We start from the raw sequence: 21,031 nt of genomic DNA on the forward strand, positions 1-21,031 counted from the left end.
ATATTTTGAAGTGTATAGTTTAAAAAATTTTGAAAAGTTTTTTGAGGTTACTGTAGTTAAAGTTTTTAAAAAACTTGTAGCAGACAAACTTGATAAAAAACTTGCCTTCCAAACAAGGCCCAAGTACAAAGCAAGTTATTAATTTACTTATGTTTTTATTACTCGTATAGTTTTATTATGCATAAGAATTTTTTTTTGTGCACATTAAATCAATATATGAAAATAAATGCTTATGTGAGTGTATAGTACCATGGAGGAATTACATCAATCGAATAGTACGAGACACGTCCCTCCAAGACAGTCGAACTGGTCTCACTAAAGGTTAGTACACCCGAGATTCAGTGTTCGAGCCTTGTCATAAAAATGGGAAATAATCCAACAATTCGAATAAGGGTTGGAGTTTAAAATGGACCAGGTCCTTTTTTTTGACCCCAAAAAAAAAAAAGAATAGTACTAGACACAATTATTCCGCGGCACAATTGCAGCCATTTAAGTTCAACTGTGCAGGTCCCTACTCTCATGTCATTTTTCTCCTGGTGGGGCAAGGGATCTGTGGAGGCAATGCTTTTATCTGCTGGTACGTTTCTTATCCATTATTAGGGAAGTTCCTTGGTTCATCTGTTGCAGAAACATCTCATTGGAGAGGAGGGGTCGGCAAATATTCTTGACATTCAACTCCAACACCAGAGCTTTTCTAGCCTCCTGAGGTGAAATTCTTGGTATGATTGAAACACCAGATCTTCTGAGCATTTACTCTAGTTTTTCTGAATATCGTCCATTATTTGTGGTACAACAGCTTCGCTAGCGCTTCAGTTCATCTATATGCTAAAATCCTCTTGTTAATAAGTATTTGCCCTATTTGATGCGCTGAATTTCATCCGTAATTTAGTAAAATGCTTATGGTGTAATAGCTGGAATATCTCAGACATCAAAATAAGAATATAGTTGTTGCTTCGTTATCGTTTGAGATAATCAAAGAGATGAAATCTCCCAAGACTGATTTTTTTTTTTTTTTTTCTGTTTGTTCCTCTGTATCCGAAAGTTTGCCTATTATGTATTCCATTACAGAAAAGAAGTTGGGCTATCCAAACCTTAACTTTTCTTGAACTTATCAGGTGGTCACAGTAATCCATACAAAGATTCTTACCTTTATAACATGCTACATAAGTTACCATGATGAACAACCACAAAACTGTGCTGTTTTCTTTCATTTTTGTTTCTGTTTTGTCTCGAGGTTACGTTAGAGGACGCTTAGCCGTGGCTTTAAGCATTTTGAACCAGTACTTTAAATCCAAAAACTCTTGGCCTGTTGCGCATCTGCGGTCGCCGCATGTCTTCACCGTTGCCTTCGGTTATTTAGTTAGCTATTGAAGCCATATCTGTTAATCACGTGCATCTTCTTTTCATTCCCTAGTGCAGCGGTTTTTTCTGAAGTAAACATGCAGCATAGTGAAGGACAAGACGTCTCAGAAGACATCTCCATCACCATGCAAAATGAGCTAGATGGTGTTATTGACTCAGAGTTAGAATGCAGCATCTTTAGAATACACAACCTACTGCGGAAGGTAAATGAGAGTGCTTATGAACCAGAGATCATAGCAATTGGACCATATCATCACAGAAAATCTGATCTCAAGAGCATGAAGGACCACAAGTTGCTGTACCTGAAATTACTTCTTCGTCAAAAAAATATTGACGTGAAAAAATGTGTTGAAGCAGTGGAGCCACTGGAGAGAGATGCACGAAAATACTATGCAGAGCCCTTAGGCCCAGAACTCTCACGACAAGAATTTGTCAAAATGATGGTGTTAGATGGCTGTTTCATCATAAAATTATTACTTAACTTCGAAAGAATGGATTCGGTGGACAGAAATGATCCTATTTTCAAACAGGATTGGATTCTGAACAGTTTACAGCGCGATTTAATGTTAATGGAGAACCAGCTTCCTTTCTTCATTCTCTGCAAATTGTATGAAACACTTGAGCTTCCAAACGAAGAAGGCGGATTGATTAGTCTTGCCTTGAACTTTTTCATTGATCTTTTACCAGTTCAAGTGTCAGCAATCAAAAATGGAAATGCACTATACAACATCAGACATTTACTTGACGAGAACAGAAATCCACTGGATGACATCAGACATTTGCTTGACTTGATTCACAGATTTTGGTCGACGTCAAAACTCAAGCCTCAGAATGATGCGGAAAGGAGTACAGGAGGGCACGAGTCGATCCGTTTTTCCACACAATGTCATTTGCCTGACTTGATTCACAGATATTGGTCGACTCCAAAAGTCAAGCCTCAAAATGATATGAAAAGGAGCACAGAAGAGTCCGAGTTGATCCCTTGTTCCACACAACTTGCAGATGCTGGAATCGAGTTACTGAAAATCGACCAAGTAGACATATTTGACATACAATTTGACAATGGTTCACTGCAGATCCCAACATTGGTCATTGAAGACCGGACGGAATCTTTCCTCCGAAACCTCATTGCCTATGAGCAATATTCTGGGGGTGGGGGCTATGTGACAGACTATGTGACATTCTTGGGTTGCCTCATCAAGTCTAAAAAGGATGTAACAAAACTGTCCCACCATGGAATCATTCATAACCGTATTGGTGAGAATGAAGTCATCTCTCAAATGTTGAACAAAATGATTGTCTGCATAGTTGGGCCAAGTAGCAATTCCCATTACGCTGAGATATGCAGTAGACTGAACATCCATTGCAGCAGACCTGTGAATCGATGGAGGGCTACGTTAAGGAGAAAATATTGCAACAGTCCTTGGGGAATAATTTCGATTATTGCTGCCTCTTCTCTGCTGATACTTACTTTGTTACAGACTACATTTACGATTTTATCTTGGAAGAGCCCTTACTTTGACAAATTAAGACCATCTGTTAGTTTGTCGAAGACTGTGTAACAAAACGTTTGAGTTTCTGTCCTGTTGCAACTCGCGAGCTTTGGATCAAGGACCATTGATTTTCAATGCTGTATATTGTATGGAACTTTGTTCTTGTTTTCCACTAAAACCTTTCTGCTTTACCTTGTCAACTCTCATCATGCCATGTTTATTCAAGAGTCAAATTCAAATCACTAATCATAAATCAAAATTTCTAAAGCATCTTGAATTTTCTGTGCAAAGTGTTCAATTTCTGGGCTTTTAGTTAGGTTCTTTTTTCACTTTCAATGAGATTACCAAATTAAGGGTCAATCGTGTGCTTTCCTATTTTAGTCTATTTTGGTACTAACAAAACAACTTGTATGCTAGAGTCTGACATTTTTCCAACTTTCTGTGGGCAAATGTTTAACTAGCTATTTTATCGAGCAAAAATCCTTTACTACATGAAAGACTATACTTGAGACGTAGCTATTTCACAAAATTGGTTTGTAATTTCCTTTCAAGCATTGGATCAAGATCCTATGATTCTGCAAGGTGTACGAGTTTTCAGGAGGGTTTTTTTTTTTTTTTTTTTTTTGGTATTAGAATTTCCCGAAAATGCAATTATAAATTTACTTCAAATACTTTCCACTCGAAACTATACTACTATAATTTATTCCTTGCTGGTATATATTGTTAAGTCTGGCCCCAGAAAATTGACAAAAGGATTTGTAGCAACCCCAAAAGACAAATAACAAAGCAAAAATAAATAAAACAAGAACACAAGAATTTACGTGGTTCGGTCAAATTGACCTACGTCCACAGGCGGAGGAGGAGCAATATTTTACTATGAAGAAGAGAGTACAAAAAATGCCTTAGGAAAGTGTTCTTAGGCCCAAAACACCTAATACTAAAACACAAGAGAGCCCAAAAATATTTAACTAAACAAAAGGCTTAATGACCCAAATGCCCAAATAGCCCACTAATGCTCTCTTTGTTTTGGTGCACTTAACTCCATCATAGGCCTACTATATTTATAGGCAACCAAGAGAAAGGTTTCCTTATACAAAAGCCGATGTGGGACAACTCCACACTAACAAATCTCCACCTTGGCGTGTCCCCAACATCAACAGTTGCGCCACCTTCTCCACATAAACCCCAATGGGCTCACCAACAACGAATACCAACCCAATTCAAGCATTGTTTGAACTTGTAAACTGGAAGAGGTTTCGTGAACATGTCAGCAGGATTCTCCTTGGTACTGATTTTCTGAACAAGGACTTTTCCCTCAGCAATAGTATCTCGAATGAAATGAAATTTCACATCAATGTGTTTCGTCCTCTCATGATACATCTGGTCTTTAGTCAAATGAATGGCACTTTCACTATCATAGTAAATAGTGGTAACACCTTGATGCAGACTAAGTTCGTCAAACAGACTCTTCAACCACAAGGCTTCTTTGATTGCCTCAGTCATGGCCATATATTCTGCCTCTGTAGTAGATAAAGCTACAACGGGTTGTAAAGTAGCTTTCCAACTAACTGCACAACCGCCAATGCAAAATACGTAACCTGAAAGTGATCTTCTCCTGTCAAGATCCCCAGCATAGTCAGAGTCTACAAAACCAACCAAAGTGTCATTATTTCTTCCAAACTCCAAACTACAATTTGAAGTCCCTCGCAAGTATCTGAGAATCCACTCCACAGCCTGCCAATGTGCTTTTCCAGGACACGACATATACCTGCTAACTACACTGACCGCTTGTGCAATATCTGGACGAGTACAAACCATTGCATACATAATGCTACCAACTGCGTTGGAATAAGGAACCCGTGTCATATACTCTTCCTCTTCAACTGACTGTGGTGACTGAGCAGCAGATAGTCGAACATGACTAGCAAGAGGAGTAGTTACAGGTTTAGCATCTTTCATGCCAAACTTCTCCAAAACCTTCTCAAGATAATTTTCTTGAGTCAATAATAATTTTTCAGCTCCTCGGTCTCTTTTGATCTCCATGCCAAGAATTTTCTTAACTGCTCCCAAATGTTTCATGTCAAATTCACTACTTAACTGCAACTTCAAAGTGTGAATATCTGACAAATTCTTAGCAGCAATGAGCATGTTATCAACATAAAGCAGCAAATAAATAAAAGAACCATCATCTAACTTCCGGAAGTAAATGCAACTATCATACATGCTCCTTGAATAACCATGACTCAGCATAAAAGTGTCAAATCTCTTATACCACTGTCTTGGAGATTGTTTCAATCCATATAAGGATTTTTTTAACAAACAAACATGGTCCTCCTTTCCTTCAATTTCAAATCCCTGAGATTGTTTCATATAAATTTTTTCTTCAAGTTCACCATGTAAAAAAGCTGTCTTAACATCAAGTTGCTCCAACTCCAAATCATACATGGCAACTAAAGCAAGCAAAACACGAATAGAGCTATGCTTAACAACAGGTGAAAATACTTCATTAAAATCAACACCTTGTACTTGACTATAGCCCTTTGCAACCAATCGTGCTTTATACCTTGCATCTTCAACTCCTGGAATACCTTCTTTCTTCTTGAAGACCCATTTGCATCCAACAATTTTCTTACCTGGAGGCGGCTTCACAAGAACCCAAGTTCCATTTCGATGGAGAGACTCAATTTCTTCATTCATCGCAACCAACCATTTAGCAGAATCATCACAAGAAATCGCGTCTGAATAAGTAGTAGGTTCATCAATTACATCAGTTTCTTCTGCGATAGACAAAGCATATGCAACCAAATTTGCATATCTTTGTGGTGGTCGAATATCCCTCCTTGGTCTATCTCTGGCAATGGAATATTCTTCCTCTTCTGAATTATTTTCATCAGTAGATTCAGATGCATCTACTGGCACTTGTTGAATAGAAGGACCAGAACTACCAATCTCAAGCTCCACCTGCTTCTGCATACTATCATCTGTTTGACAAGAACTAGAAGACTCCTTCTTGAAAGATAACATAGAAAATTCATCAAAAGTAACATCTCTACTGATTATAAATTTTGGAGATTTAGGATAAGGACACCATAACCTGTATCCTTTCACCCCAGAAGCATACCCAAGGAAAATACACTTTTTACCTCGAGATTCCAATTTTCCATCATTTACATGCATGTATGCTGGACACCCAAAAATTTTAAAATCAGAATAATCAGCAGGAGTACCTGACCAAATTTCTTCAGGAGTTTTGAAATTAAGAGCAGCAGAAGGAGCACGATTGACAATATAACAGGCCATAGAAATTACTTCAGCTCAAAAAACCTTGGCCAACCATGCGTTAGAGATCATGCACCTCGCTCTCTCCAAAAGTGTTCTGTTCATACGTTCGGCCACACCATTTTGCTGAGGCGTCATCCTGACAGTATGATGCCGAACAATTCCTTTATTCTTGCAAAATTCATCAAATTCTCTTTCACAAAATTCCATACCATTATCTGTTCTAAGCCGCTTGACCTGTTTACCTGTCTGTTTCTCAATCAAAACTTTCCATCGCTTGAAAGTGAGGTAAACATCATTCTTATGTTTAAGAAAATAAACCCAAACTTTCCTTGAATAATCATCAATGAAAGTCAACATATACCTGGCACCACCCTTAGACGGAACACGAGATGGACCCCATAAATCTGAATGAATATAATCAAGAGTACCTTTCGTCTTATGGATTGCTTGAGAACTGAAGCTAACTCTTTTTTGCTTCCCAAAGATACAATGTTCACAGAATTCCAGTGACCCAGTACTCTGACCGCAAAGAAGTCCCCTTTTGCTTAGTATGCCCAGGCCTTTCTCGCTCATATGTCCCAAACGCATATGCCACAATTTAGTGATGTCAGAATCAGACAAAGATGATGATGACGAAACTGCAACCGAGCCTGTAACAGGAGATCCCTGCAAAACATATAAACTACCAATCCTGCAAGCTTTCATTACAACGAGAGCACCTTTAGAAACCTTCATAATGCCATTTTCACCTGAGTATTTGCACCCAAGAGCCTCTAGAGTGCCCAAAGAGATGAGATTCTTTTTCAAATCAGGAACATGTCTAACATTAGTGAGCGTCCTCACAATACCATCATGCATTTTAATTCGAATTGTACCCTTACCAACAACATTACAAGCGGCATTATTACCCATCAAAACAATTCCACCATTGTAAGATTCATAAGTGGAAAATAAATCCCTATTGGGACACATGTGATAAGAGCACCCCGAATCTAAAATCCATTCATTTTTAGACCTTGTCCTGTCATCAGTCACAAAGAAAATACTTCCTTCATTCTCATCAGCTGCAACACCAGCTTCGAAAGTTTCAAAATTTTTCTCACCAGGTTTCCCCTTTTGTTTCAATTTATTTTTCAATTTGAAACAATCTGCCTTAATGTGCCCCATTTTATGACAATAATTGCACTCCACATTTCTATGTCTGATTTAGATCTAAATTTAGATCTACTTTTATCAAATTCTCTTCTCTCAGTTCTGCCCCTAACAACCAGACCTTCTGCATGACCTCCACTAAATTCCCCAGTAATATCCCTGTCTATCTGCTCCTTAGATTTTAATGCAGATTTAATTTCCCGATACGAAATTGTTTCTTTTCCATAAATCATAGTATCGCGAAAATATTTAAAAGATTGGGGAAGGGAACACAAAAGTAACAGGGCCTGATCCTCATCATCAATTTTTGAATCTATATTTCCCAAATCCATAATAATGGAATCAAATTTATCAAGATTTGAGAGTATAGATGTACCTTCAGTCATGCGAAGCATATACAAACTTTGCTTTAAATAAAACCGATTCTCAACTGTCTTCTTCATGTACAAGACCTTAAGTTTGTCCCACATGGCCTTTGCCGAAGTCTCAGTGGCTACCTCCCGCAAAACCTTATCAGAGATATTTAAGATAATACTGGATCTTACCTTCTTATCCATCTCAGCAAAATTTGCTTCTGTCACACTCTCTGGCTTTTTCTCAATTCCGTGTATCGCTAGATCAACTCCGTCTTGAACCAAAATGGCCTCCATCTTGAGCTGCCACATCTCGAAGTTGACATTCCTGTCGAATTTCTCGACGACAGTCTTTGTTATTGTCATTGTTGCCACAAAATTCAAAGCCTCCGAAGAAGCTCTGATACCAGTTTGTTAGGTCTGGCCCCAGGAAATTGACAAAAGGATTTGTAGCAACCCCAAAAGACAAATAACAAAGCAAAAATAAATAAAACAAGAACACAAGAATTTACGTGGTTCGGTCAAATTGACCTACGTCCACGGGCGGAGGAGGAGCAATATTTTACTATGAAGAAGAGAGTACAAAAGATGCCTTAGGAAAGTGTTCTTAGGCCCAAAACACCTAATACTAAAACGCAAGAGAGTCCAAAAATATTTAACTAAACAAAAGACTTAATGACCCAAAGGTCCAAATAGCCCACTAATACTCTCTTGGTTTTGGTGCACTTAACTCCATCACAGGCCTACTATATTTATAGACAACCAAGAGAAAGGTTTCCTTATACAAAAGCCGATGTGGGACAACGCCACATTAACATATATCAATCCAGTTTTTTTCCAAGTATCAGAAGAAAATTTACTGTAGCACGATGTATCTTCTTTACCTGGACTTGCACCCTTTTCCACCCTTCACAGCATAAGTTCTTCTGTCTGTGCATTTGTGTCATTTTACCAATACCTAGGCCTCTAAATGCATGAAAATGTATCTTAATGGGTATATGAAATGTACCTTAAACCTTCATTTTCTCACGGAAATACGCCTGAAGACATAAACTTGAACACACCACTCAAATTGTGTCAATATAACAATTGATTGGTATTAGTTTTTTGTTGAACTTGTTTCACGGTGGCCGGATATACCACAGAAAAGATAAGGTAGCAATTTGATTAAACGTCCTTGAGTGGATACTGAATAGTTTGAAGATCGACTGGATGTTGTTTGAAAATCACCTTCGCGTCTTCAATGGATGGCTGAGTCAAAGCTAAACTATTTGAATAGTCTCTGGGGTATAATTTCGATTCTTGCTGCCTCTCTTCTGCTGCTACTTTTGTTACAGACAATATTTTTGATTTTATCTTGGAAGAGCCATTAGTTTGACAAATTAAGACCATCAGTTTAGTTTGTCGAAGATTATGTTTTTTTTTTTTTTTGAACAAAAAAATTGCTTTGATTGTCTTATTAAAATACTCCAAAACCAAACACGCTACAGAAAAGATTAGGTAGCAATTTGAATAAATCTATTTGATGTTGTTGGAAATTCACCTTAATTCTCTGCCAATTCTCTGCCAATTGGGCTTCGATATAAAGATAGTGGATCCATTGATCTTTCCACGGGACCGCTCAAGTGATCTTTTGCCAGGTGCAGGGACAGGATGTGAAAGTGAGAGTAATTCACATGATAACCTCACACATTTGCTTGACTTAATTCACAGAAATTGGTCGAGTCTGAGGCTCAAGCCCAATAAAGATGTAACAAGGAGCACAGGAGGAGATTTGCCTTTGATGTAACTTACAGAGGCTGGAAAACTTAGGTCCCGTTTGGATTGTCATTTTCTGGAGTTTTTATAAAAACAAAAAAATAAATGTATTGTAACGATTTAATGTATATGAAGTAAAAAGATGATTAAAAAAATTTGTTCACAGAAAATGTGATTGTTTTTTTTAGCAGAAAACTGTGTAATCCTTTGGGCTTGGAAAAAAGAAACTGTATAATCCAAGACAGGCACAATTTGTTTCATATGTAACTCAAATGCGGATCTGGTGTAGAAAGTCGTTAATGGTTTGGATCAGATCACATCAGGTAGATCCTATCTGAAATATTCATTCCAATTTATTTGATTTTGAATTTAATGGCTGAAATCAGACTTTTAAGTTAATGTAAGCTGGCAAGAGCCATTATTAGTTTTACAAGACGAAGTCATATTTGAGCTAAGTCTTGGGTGACCTTTATTTATCAAACAAAAAAGAACTAAATGCTTTAAAACGAAATAACTATCTGAACGTAAAATAGAAATAACTACATATGTAGGTGAATCATTGCACTGTATTATTATTAACACCGAGAAACACAGAAATGTAACATTTTCAAACAAGTTAAAGATTTCATAAAAAAAAAAAAAAAAACTCCAATGAATTTGATCAAAAACCCACAAAATCTTTAGTGAGAAAAAGAGTCTTGGAACTGAAAACCAACAATTCCTCCAAACTGCAACGGGCAATGGTATTCTTTCTTATCCCTCCGCGTAGCAAAAGCAAAACCAACTGGAAATAAAAATGGTAAGCTTAGTCTGTATCCTCTCCGTCATAACCCAATCATATTTTGCACTAATACTTTCTTAAAACTGAGAGTTCAAAGCCATCAATCAATTGAGGCCCTTTTCAAGATAAGATAGAAAATTTTGTACACTGTTTTAGGTGTTTTAGGATAGCAATTGCATGATTACAAGAAGTTAACATTTTATCAAGTAATTACTGGGTTTAGAAATAAGTGTAGCAAAAGAATAAAATGAAAAGATGAAACTTCAAATAATTGAACTTAACTTTAAAACTTCAAATAGTTATTATCAATTAAGTAACTGACATTGTAATGTTATAAAGCTGCCCAAGAAGTTGTTTAGGGTTCTTAATTAGAATAGCCATCAAAGTGTTTTCGGGTATTTTATTTATTTTTCTAGTCCATGTTTCTTCTTAGCAGTTTTCTTTTTTTTTTTCACATTTCCTAATCTATTGATATTTTTTTAGTAGTTTCTTACTTTCCAAATAGTTTCCAAGTTTAATGTTTTCTGTTTTGTTAAATTTCTACTAGCCTAGAGCCCTATAGATAGGCATTGTAATATTCATACCAGTTCTTTTGAAGTGGAGGAGTCTAACACAGAACATCAAGTCCCAGGCTAAACAATTATCAATAAAGCTACCCAAGGAGCAGTTTGAAAATCTTAATTATGATAGCCATCATAGTATTTTTTTTTTTAGTGTTTTATTTATTTTTCTAGTCCATATTTCTTGTTAGCAGTTTTCTTTTTCATTATGTTTCCTTTTCTGTTTAAATGTTTTTAGTAGTTTGTTGCTTTCTAAGTAGATTCCTAGTTTGATATTTCCTATTTTATTAAGTTCTTTACTAGCCTAGAGCCTATACATAAGTCTAGTTCTAGTATTCATTTCAGACTTTTCTCGATTAAACAATTTTGGTTGATTTCATGATCAATTGTTTCTTGAGTGCATCAAGGTAAAGGTTATGTTGAATCTTTTTTTTTTGTAAGCCTTGAATTCATTTTTTTTTTTATAGAGGGAGTTCGTATAACCCTTTTCTGATCTACGCTTTTGTTTTGTATCGTTAGTGTGCATTACAAAAATTAACACACTAACTCCACTCATACTTTACATATAATAAGATAAGATGTCACACGGATTATTAATGGAGTTTTGGTGAAATTAGTACCAATATTTCGTTGTAAGGACTCACTTATTTGTAATGGAACTCAACATTTGAAGCATATTGGAATGGCATAAAAAATTGTTAAATGTGCTCAAAAGTGAAAGATTGGGTACCAGATTTGCTTTTGTCCAAAGTTTGGGTACTAAAATTGCTCATGTGTCAAAATTTAGATGTCAAAACTGCATTTTTCTCTTCAGTTTATGCCTCATTTATTGTTATATGCTAGATTGTCCTATCAATTTCTATTGGAAGGCGAACAGTTTGACATAAAATGGTTATGAAGAATAAGATACTACTGTAGAAGAAGAGATCAGTTAGGTTCTGCTAGTCTTTACCACTTAACGGACGCACTCTGGGACTTGCCTTTGACCTCCTTTTCCTCCGTCTTTCGAGCATTATTCTCATGCAAACATTTTTCTTCGACCATTTTTATTAACATGCTGGTAATGTCATCCCTCGATCCTTCAGTATCAAAGCTTTTAGATACGCAGTTTTGGACATCAGCCTGCTAAAGATAATTTGCAATACCATACTTCAACTTTTTCATAATTTCATGTTTACTTGAAATCAACACCAAAAACTTATCCATCAAGTAAAAGAAAAAATAAATGTCAGCACCAGAAAAGATACTGACAGTTTGGTCTTCAGAATTCTGTTCCTTCTTGTTGGCTTCCTCAAAATTTTGACTGCTCTCATCTGTAGCAAAGATGAACAAGTCATGTAAGAATTCATCAACATCAGTTGTGTTGCATTTTTCATCTGCTTCAACATGAAAGGTAAGATGACTGAGTAAAAGATTATGTGAATAAACTTCTGAACATCCGTTGGTTTAATATATGCACATGAAATGAACAAGGAGGAAAGTTGAATGTTACCTTGCTCGTCAACTATTTGGAATTTTTAAACTGTGCTCCCTCAAGGTTTAAGTTTTTACTGGTTGGCCTAAAAAATAATAAAATAAAAAGGGTTTTTACTGTTTGATGTAATACTAGTTGGTTAATTTTGTTTTGAAATTAGTCCAAGACTAACTTGCAAATTTTACCTTACTTTTGTTCTTTTTGCACTGTTCTCTAGTACTTCACATGGAAAACAAAATATTACTTCTACTACATATTTATGCACTTTCTCTTCCAGTTTAAAACATGATGCCCAACCACTTTTCTTTTATCACATGCATACGTTCAGCACAGAATTTGCCAGAATAGTATTTGTTTTACAAATACCTTAAAAAATAACCATCCAAATGCAGTCGATGTTATGGAGATATACATTTATGTACGTAGGACATAAGTGTTGATAAATATCTTGTTGAATTCTTGATTTATATATTGAGTCTCTTTACTGGATTTTCTCGGGGTTTTCCTCCCTAGCATATCTCCCCAAGAAAAGAAGAGCTTTTGCCTGTAAGTATTCCATAACTAAAAATTTGTTTCGTTGGTAATTAACATCAAAGCGTCCACGATTTGGTTTTTTAACTCTATAACTCTCAAAGGAACACATTCTTAAGATGAAGAATTATGTTGGCTGGCTCATGATTGGTCTGCTAACTCCTTCGTGCATCAGTTCAAAAGTCTTGTATCTTCTGTTATGGTTTATCATATTTGGTATTTTGCAGACAATTGTTGATGAGGTTCAGCGTACGGTAATAGCTTAGGGCAAGATTCCAAAAACTCATGAAACTTGGAAGTTGGCTTTAGAATGGGGTTTGTCTGCTGGTAAATGTTTTAGTTAGCTTTTGAGACTTTGTAAATGGTATAGGCTACTTTTATGCATTTAAGATTTTTTAAAAAAATTTCTTTTTCAGTAGGGAAGAGTGGGACTTAAGAAGAGCGGAGGAATTTGAATTCGAGACTTTTAATTCCTGAAATCTCAACTTTAACCACTAAATCAAGTTTTCGTTGAATGCATATTTAAGATTGTTTCTCTTGTAAATCTTCACTGTTGATCTAAAAAATAAGTTTTACAGTTTGCTTGGAGAGAGATATATATATATATATATATATATTAAATTGAAAGAAATGATTTATACACTCCACTTATATAAACCTCCTGTTTTGCTTTTTCCTTATGTGGAAAAACAAAACTTTCGTGCGCTTTTTTATTATGAGAGTTTTTTTTTTAGTCCTTTCATTTAATAGAAAAACAGAAAGTGGAATATATAGATCAATATTCTTAATTAATGTAGATAAGTAAAGCTTGTAAAAGCTTGTAATCTTCTCAATTAGGAAAAAGTTGAACATATGTGAATCTTATATCTTTTCCTTTTTCTAATTCCCTTCTTAAAAATGCAGTTCTTATTACATTAATTTCTAATGGTTGGTGTATCTTATGAATTTATTCAATAAATCTTTCGTCTAAAAATTAAACTTGAAATTAGTACATACCAGTGACTCTTCTTGAATGTCTCCGTCTCATATTTGGGTTATTGGGCACAACTTCTTCACTTGCTGGTACTCCAGTTTCAACCTTAAAAAATAAAAAATAAAACAAGAAGTTAATTCACACTGTGTTTCTAATATTTGGAGAAATTTAGGAAAGAAATGAATTAATTATATGCATAACAGGTTTCATCTGAAAAGGTTGTGAAAATTAGAGGTCCAGTTTTCAATTCACCCCTTCACCACCTCACTTTTTGAATCCCATCCTTCCTCTACTTTAGAAAAGCGGGGAAAAAATTCTCATCTCACATTTGGGTTATCTGGCGCACCGTTTTCAACTATTGGATTTTCAATGACAACCTGCAAAATAAGGAATAACTGTTGATTTCGGGTCCGTTTGTTTCGGGTGAAAATGTTTTCCAGGAAAATATTTTCCTAATTTCCCGTGTTTGGTTGTACAAAGTTACTGAAAACATTTTCCTATGTAAAATATTTTCACTCATCTTATGGAAAACAACTTCCCTTCCAAACTTCCTGAAGTTGTTTTCCGAAATGCATGCATCCCGCCTGTAGTATGTTCCAAACTTACTGAAAACATCTTGTAGTATGTTCTTTTTTTTTTTTAGTGTAAAACAGGAGGATTCGAACCCAAGACCTCTTCCTTACACTCCCTCCCCGTACCACCCAACCCAACCCTCCCCCTAGTATATTCAAAATAAAAAAAAAAACTCATCCTACTCATCATATGCTAGTAATTAATTATGTATAATAGGGACATTCTTTTTTAGAGAAACTTTCAGCAGTGAGAGTGCAAGATATATGTTACAATAAGCATTGCATGTGATTGATATTTGACACTAAATGGCCAGCAATTTGTTTATTGCTTAAGGAGATATTTTTTATTCATATATACATTTCTCCAAGATTTTTTAAAGTTAAACAATGAGATAAAATTTCTTATTTTGCATGGGAAGAAGTATGTAGTTATAATGTGTAGAAAGTAAAGATAGAGATAAAAGTAAAAATATTTCAAAAGTTAAACAAACACCAGAAAAATGAAGTAAGAAAATATTTTCAATAAGCTAACCAAACACCTGAAAATGATGAAAGGGAAATGATTTTTATGAAAAATTACTTCCACGGAAAATATTTTCCCAAGGAAAACATTTTACTTCCAACCAAACAGACCCTTCATTCATCATATTTTCATCTTATTTGGAGAAGTAAGAGGAAAGAATCCATCAATCTTAAGCATTTAAAAAAAAAAAAAAAAGAGTTCTCCTTGATGATATTGGGTCTCACATTTGAGCTATCAAGCGTAGCATTTTCAGTTGCTAGTGTTTGGGTTCCAACCTGCCAAAACAGCGAAAAAAAAAACGAACACATCAACAAATATTGATTTGAATCATAATATTTTTCTGTTAGTTGGAAAAATTAGAAAGTGGTTCAATGAATTTAAAATCAATATTATTGTTCACAAAGACGTTGATTGTCTACGCCTCACATTTGAGTTATTGGCCGCAACATCTTCAGTTTTCGGTGTAGCTTCAGTCTTAACCTTCAACCAAAGAAAATCAAACATTGAATTGAATCACCATATGTTTTTATTACAGATCAATGTTTCCTAGTAATATATGCATCGGGGATGTAGATTAATCCTTCTATTATTTAGAAAGTTCAAGATTAGTAAAAGGTTTATCAAATATAAGGCAAAATATATTTTAGCTCCCCGTAGTTTAGCACCTTTTCAGTTAACGATTTTATGGTTTTAAAAGTTATATGTAACTCCTATGGTTTAAACTAAAGTATCAATGTAAAAGAAATCGGCCAATTTTAACAAAAGTAGCTAAAATGTCGAGATTACTCTCATTGAAAAACTAAAATGATGGTAATCAGGTAATGGCAAAGATATGTTAATCTCATTTGAATTACACTTTAGTCCCTTGCAATATAATTCTTTTTCACATAACTCTTCTATGCTTTCAATAGTTACGCAAAACTCCATGCAGTTAACAAATAATTTCATCTAAGCATTGGGATACTCTTGACATTTCAGTTTGCTCTGTTGCTAATGATAATTCCATGACTTTGACATTTTAATGCAAAACATGAAAAAGTGATATATATAACTTGAGAGAAACCATAAAAGGGTTATCTGATAAAGTGTTAATTTGTAGTTTACTCGTAAATATGAGACCAATATTTTTCTCGAAGGGGTCTAATTCTCACATTTGAGTTCTGGTCCGCAACATCTTCAATTGTTGGTGCTGTAATTCCAACCTTCCAAAATAAAAAAGAAAATTGAAAACTGAATGGAATCATCATAGTTTTGGTTTTTTTTTTTTGGGGGAAAATTAGAAAGAAAAAAAAATCCTTGGGTTAATTATAAGGAACAAATACTCTTCTTACAGGTGGGCATCCACCAGGTCCCACATTTGAGCAATCAAGCGTAGCATTCTCAGCTGCTGGTGTTGTAATTACAACCTTCAAAGTCTCTTGTCCAGTTCTCACATTTGAGTTATTGACCTCAGCATCTTCTGTTGTTGGTGCTTCGGATGTAACCTTTTGAGATAAAGCAAGAAAAGAAACAAAAAGAAGACCAATAATTAGTTGAATTAATCCCATGTTTCTGTATTTCTTGGAAAGTACGAGACAAAATTCAATAATTTCATGCACGAATTTTTTCCATGCAATCCTATATAATTTATACAAGTGTAGTCCTAAAGACACGTCCAATCTATGTACAACTTCAAGAAACATTAATCAATAAGTTGCATAAGTAAGAGAAGGAGTTTCAAAGAGTTCAATTGCTAGCTGCCCTCACACCAAAAATTTCAAATAAGTTACTGAACTTCTAACTTTGCAGTCATTTCATTTATTTTAGCAGCCAAGTTTCTCTACCTCTATTAAGTTTTGGGGCATTTATCTCCATGCATAATATTTTCCCTTAGGTATATTCCCTTGTGGTATTTTTTGCTTTTTTTTTTTCATAATTTCTTTAGAGCAGTGGCTTGAATGGTAAATAAACTATCTCGAATTCATTTTTTAGGCCACTAAATTTTTTCTTTCACCAAAATAGTGATTGAAGTAACTTAAAAAATGAACTTTTTAGACCAGAAAATATATACGTTGTTATTAGTTAAATAACCACCATTTTTATTAGTTGAGAGAAAAAATAAATTAAGAAGCGAAGATGGAGAATGGGGAATTAGAATATAAAATCTTGATCAAATGCATGTTACATTTAAATTTAAAATTTGAATTTTGAGGAGTAAAATTGAAAAAAAAAATCCAGACATCACAATTAAAACACTATTCATAAAAAGCCGAATTTCCAAAATGTGACCAAAATTTTGGCACTGAGGGAATACTACCCGTGTTATCGATGAAAATTACTGAAGGTATTGCCCAAAAAAAATTACTGAAGGTATTATCATGTGTAAGAATAGTAAAATGGCACCTACAATTTATGAAGTTAAATCAAGATCACGTTATTGAAGTCTAAAGTTGATGCAATTAATGGATTCGCTTACAGCCACAATGTCAGTTTGAATTTTCAACCGGCTCTGTGTGGAGGTGGTAGAAGATGTAGACGTATCTGGGGCTATAACTCTTTGAGATCCACCTTCACTGTTAAGGACCTGCTAAAATTACTGCCATTGTTAAGTTCCAAAATTACTGCCAAAATCACTGTTAAGGCCCAAAATTACTGCCATTGTTAGCCAATGGAGAATTATCCAATTGCCAGCCTAATATAGATACAAAGTAGTATTAGATTTAAAAATTGGATCCTAATGTGTGTGTATGTGTGTCTATAAATAGATCTATATCAGAAGTAGAACAATGAAATAATTAGCAAAAAAGGATTAATCTCCCCTACACACAGACAGTGTATATACTATTAGCATTGGATAAATGATAATTATGCAAAATTTGAATTTGAAATTCAATTTTTGCACACGTCATGAATCCAACGATAATTGTGTATACACTGTTAGTGTAGGAAAGATTTACTCTTAGAAAAATAGCAACAACAAAAAAAAGAGTAAATCTTATATACACTGACAGTGTATATGACGGGTTCTTTTTGTATCAATGCAAGTTTAATTCCGATTTTACACCCGTTGGACTGCAAGTATACAGGTCGAAATTTTAGTACAAGATGTGTATCGGGTCGATCCCACGAGGAGCAATTTAAACAATTACTAAGCCCCTGTTCTCTCTATTATTTAGACTTACCATTAATTTTGAGCAGAGAAAATCTAATGCTGTAATCTACAAATCTGATATACAAATCTAGTTTAACAAATGCTGAATGCAAATAGAGAAATTTCACTTAATGAAGATTCTAGGGATGTAGATTCCACTTATGGCATAAACTACACAAATAAATGGATTTACTTCTTGCTATTATTCTTGCTTAACCAGAGATTTATTTCCAAGATTACCAAGTCTCATTTCCATGATGAAATGGCTTAGAGCAATATAGATTTCCCTATTTCCATGGTGAAATACTACTACAACTCTGTTTTAATTCATGAAATACTAAGTAATCCACTTAAGTGTATTTCTATTTTCATGAACATACAACTCAAGCTCTACTCATGTGTTTCCATTGTTATTACCAATTCTCATTGAACAATAACAACTGTAAACAAGTTATTGGTGATCAAACAATAACAAGAAATCACAGCTACACAAGTAGACAAGTTAACTCAAGATATAACAAGTGTAAATCACATTCAATTAGTATTATTTAGCCATAAGTTTCATCTACTCCCTAGATGAAGGAGTTTAGCTACTCATGAATGATTTAACAATCAAATTCACAAGTTTATTAATGCAAAACATCATAAAGTACAAGTATAAGAAAGATAAAAGAAAGCTTAGCCAATTGAAGGTGAAGCTCTCCAATTCCTGCTATGTTCTTGCACAATATGATTACAAGTGAAAACTCTCCAAAAAATGCTTCTCCAAGTACTCCTATCTAGAGAGAAAACTTGTTGCAAGAAGGAAAACTAGCTACGTATGGTTATCCTTGCTTCTCCCTTGTGTTTCTGCATAAAAGGTGGTAGAAATTCCATTCCTCTCACTTCATAATTTCCTCCACTTAGATTTTGTAAAAAGAAGTCAAAGATATGATGTTCCTTTTGTCCACACTCATTTGGTCTTCTCTTTTATTGCAGAAGCATGTGCCACCGATTTCTGTCCCTCAAAATAGCTGTAAAAGTTGTGAGAAAGGTAAAGAAAAACGGCTGTGCCACTTGCTGAGGAGAGAGACAGATCCGAGCCTCGGATCCGAGGAGTGATAATGGATCCGAGCTCGGATTATAGGATCCGAGGCCTTCCCATGATGGATCCGAGGTCGGATCGTCCTGACCTCGGATACACTCCGCCAGAAGTACAGACGAGGGGTCGGATCCCTCTTGTACACACGGATCCGAGCTCGGATCCGTGTTGAGCATTTTTCCAGTTTTTCACTTCTTCCCTTTTTCTACATTTTTGCTCCCACTTTCTTGTGTACTTTGTCCTCTGGATGACCCTGACATTTCTTTCAACTTGTGCATGAATTTCATACATCAATTACCTTCACAATTTCACAAAATTACGCATTAATCACTCATTTATCAATTTCTTAACTCTTAAACAATATTTAAGCAATTATCACCAAAAGAGTTTAAATATGGCTTTAATCTTCTCAAAACATACCAAAAATTCATGCCAAATTCATACAAAATGTACGTTAAATATTCACTTATCAGTATACATTATCATCGTTGGATTCATGACATGTACACAAAAATTGAATTTCAAATTTAAATTTTGCATAGTTGTCATTTATCCAATACTGATAATGTATACACTGTCGGTGTAGAAAAAATTAATCCATAAATAAATAAATAAAATAAATAGTAGTGCTATAAATGCATTAACAGTGAATGAAACTTAAACTTAGTGAAATTAAGCGAAAAAATAATAAAAAGATCAGCTACAGGAGTCGAAAAATTGATTTTTCGTTGCATTTTCAATAATTTTGTTGTTTAATAGAATACAGTACTTTCTGACAAACATAAAACAAGCCTCAAGGAAATTCTGAACACAACAATTTTATCTAATACAATGTAATGATTTAAAACTGCTAAGAATAATAATTCCAGAATGTAGTTCCAGAAAAGCCGACAGAAACACAGGATATCCACGAAGTGGGAAAAAAATGGAAACAAGAAAAATGAACCATACAATCATAACACCATAAATCCCAGAAGTTTAATCAGTATATATCACATATTCTCTGTAATCATAAAGGATCAACTTACGGCCGAAATTCTGGTTTCAGCAGTGGAAGATGTAGAATTCGCAGGCAAAACTCCTGGAGCTGATCCATCTTCAGGGTTAGGAACCTGGAAAAAAAACTGCAGAAGTCATTTCTAAGCATATGTCTGTGAAAACGGAGAAGATATAATACTACAATAGTACTTTGAATCCAGTTCTTAAAAGCTAAAAGCATGTCTGTTACACATGTTTCTTGATCAACTATCAAAGGCATCAAATCGAGCAAAATGTACAAGTTCTTGAACCTGATGTGTTGTTCCACTGGGATTTCTCCGAAACAATAGAGGATGTCCTCCGGGAGGGCGCCTGAAAAATGCGTGCTGACACGTAGTTTCTTGTACTAGACGAGGCAAAAGCAAAGGCATAATTAGTTGGAAAAAAAAAATAACGAGCTGGTGAACCAAAATCATGAAACAAACTTGAAAGTTATTGACAACAAAGACTTCAGTTCATAGTTTGCAGGCCTTTATCCTGCTGTTCTTCATGGTCAACCTCCAGGGGTCTTTTTTCATCGGTTGATTTTTGCTGGTTTGTTGTTTGATACATGATAAACTTAGAACTTGAAAGTTCTGATTTTGCTTGATATTTTTACTTGCACTCTGGAGTCTAGTGCTCCTTCAACCCTCAACCGTTCTTGCTTTTCAATTCAATGTGGTGAGGAGAAGGTTCCTCCTATTTATTGCAGTCCACAGCCTTATTTAATTTTTCTGCGTTGACGAGGAGAAGAAGACCAAGACAACTCTCGGCCACTATGAACTTGGACAAGGCCAAAATTTTCTTGCAAATTGGAATCTGTCTCTCCACTTCTTAACTAACCCCTGATATTGTTTACAGTTGAGTCATTGACCACGACGACGGCCCTCCCTTGCTGTGTTAATAATATACATTTCTAACCTTAATTTATTGGTACACTATTATTATTTTTGTGTCTCTAATTTGGATTGTTAGGTGCACACAATGAA

At 35.0% G+C, this 21,031-nt stretch overlaps 2 protein-coding genes across 4 annotated transcripts; one reads left to right on the forward strand and one right to left on the reverse strand.

Moving 5' to 3' along the window:
• The first annotated feature begins 590 nt into the window (after positions 1 to 590).
• LOC113765312 (UPF0481 protein At3g47200-like) lies at positions 591 to 3,055 on the forward strand. 2 transcript variants are annotated; one of them, XM_027309447.1, is made up of 2 exons: positions 591 to 719; positions 1,415 to 3,055. In XM_027309447.1, the coding sequence occupies exon 2, from the start codon at positions 1,440 to 1,442 to the stop codon at positions 2,922 to 2,924; it is 1,485 nt and encodes a 494-aa protein (XP_027165248.1). In that variant the 5' UTR covers positions 591 to 719; positions 1,415 to 1,439; the 3' UTR covers positions 2,925 to 3,055. The 2 variants fall into 2 exon arrangements, with proteins under 2 accessions (XP_027165248.1, XP_027165249.1); XM_027309448.1 differs by having other exon boundaries at positions 1,420 to 3,055.
• A 6,975-nt stretch (positions 3,056 to 10,030) lies between these two features.
• Positions 10,031 to 20,728, reverse strand: LOC113765758 (cell wall protein IFF7-like). Of its 2 annotated transcripts, XM_027310003.1 has the most exons (13): positions 20,534 to 20,728; positions 20,315 to 20,409; positions 20,054 to 20,137; positions 17,270 to 17,377; positions 16,146 to 16,298; positions 15,966 to 16,016; positions 15,241 to 15,294; positions 15,039 to 15,089; positions 14,046 to 14,096; positions 13,743 to 13,824; positions 11,993 to 12,054; positions 11,694 to 11,863; positions 10,031 to 10,184 (listed from the first exon to the last, which is right to left on the reverse strand). In XM_027310003.1, exons 1-13 carry the CDS (start codon positions 20,613 to 20,615, stop codon positions 10,154 to 10,156), a joined length of 1,074 nt encoding a protein of 357 aa, XP_027165804.1. In that variant the 5' UTR covers positions 20,616 to 20,728; the 3' UTR covers positions 10,031 to 10,153. The 2 variants fall into 2 exon arrangements, with proteins under 2 accessions (XP_027165804.1, XP_027165805.1); XM_027310004.1 differs by lacking the exon at positions 14,046 to 14,096 and having other exon boundaries at positions 11,694 to 11,866.
• Positions 20,729 to 21,031: the final 303 nt, after the last annotated feature.

The sequence above is a fragment of the Coffea eugenioides genome, chromosome 3 (genome assembly GCF_003713205.1).
Source record: "Coffea eugenioides isolate CCC68of chromosome 3, Ceug_1.0, whole genome shotgun sequence".
Taxonomy (NCBI): Eukaryota; Viridiplantae; Streptophyta; class Magnoliopsida; order Gentianales; family Rubiaceae; genus Coffea; species Coffea eugenioides.

Coding starts and splice junctions, on each gene's coding strand:
- LOC113765312 (XM_027309447.1), top strand. CDS start 1,440: ATGCAGCATAGTGAAGGACAAGACGTCTCAGAAGACATCTCCATCACC.
- LOC113765758 (XM_027310003.1), bottom strand. CDS start 20,615: ATGTATCAAACAACAAACCAGCAAAAATCAACCGATGAAAAAAGACCC. Junction 20,410..20,533: donor TGAAGAACAGCAGGATAAAG/GCCTGCAAACTA, acceptor TGCCTCGTCTAG/TACAAGAAACTACGTGTCAG. Junction 14,097..15,038: donor CTACGCTTGATAGCTCAAAT/GTGAGACCCAAT, acceptor CTTATTTTGCAG/GTTGTCATTGAAAATCCAAT.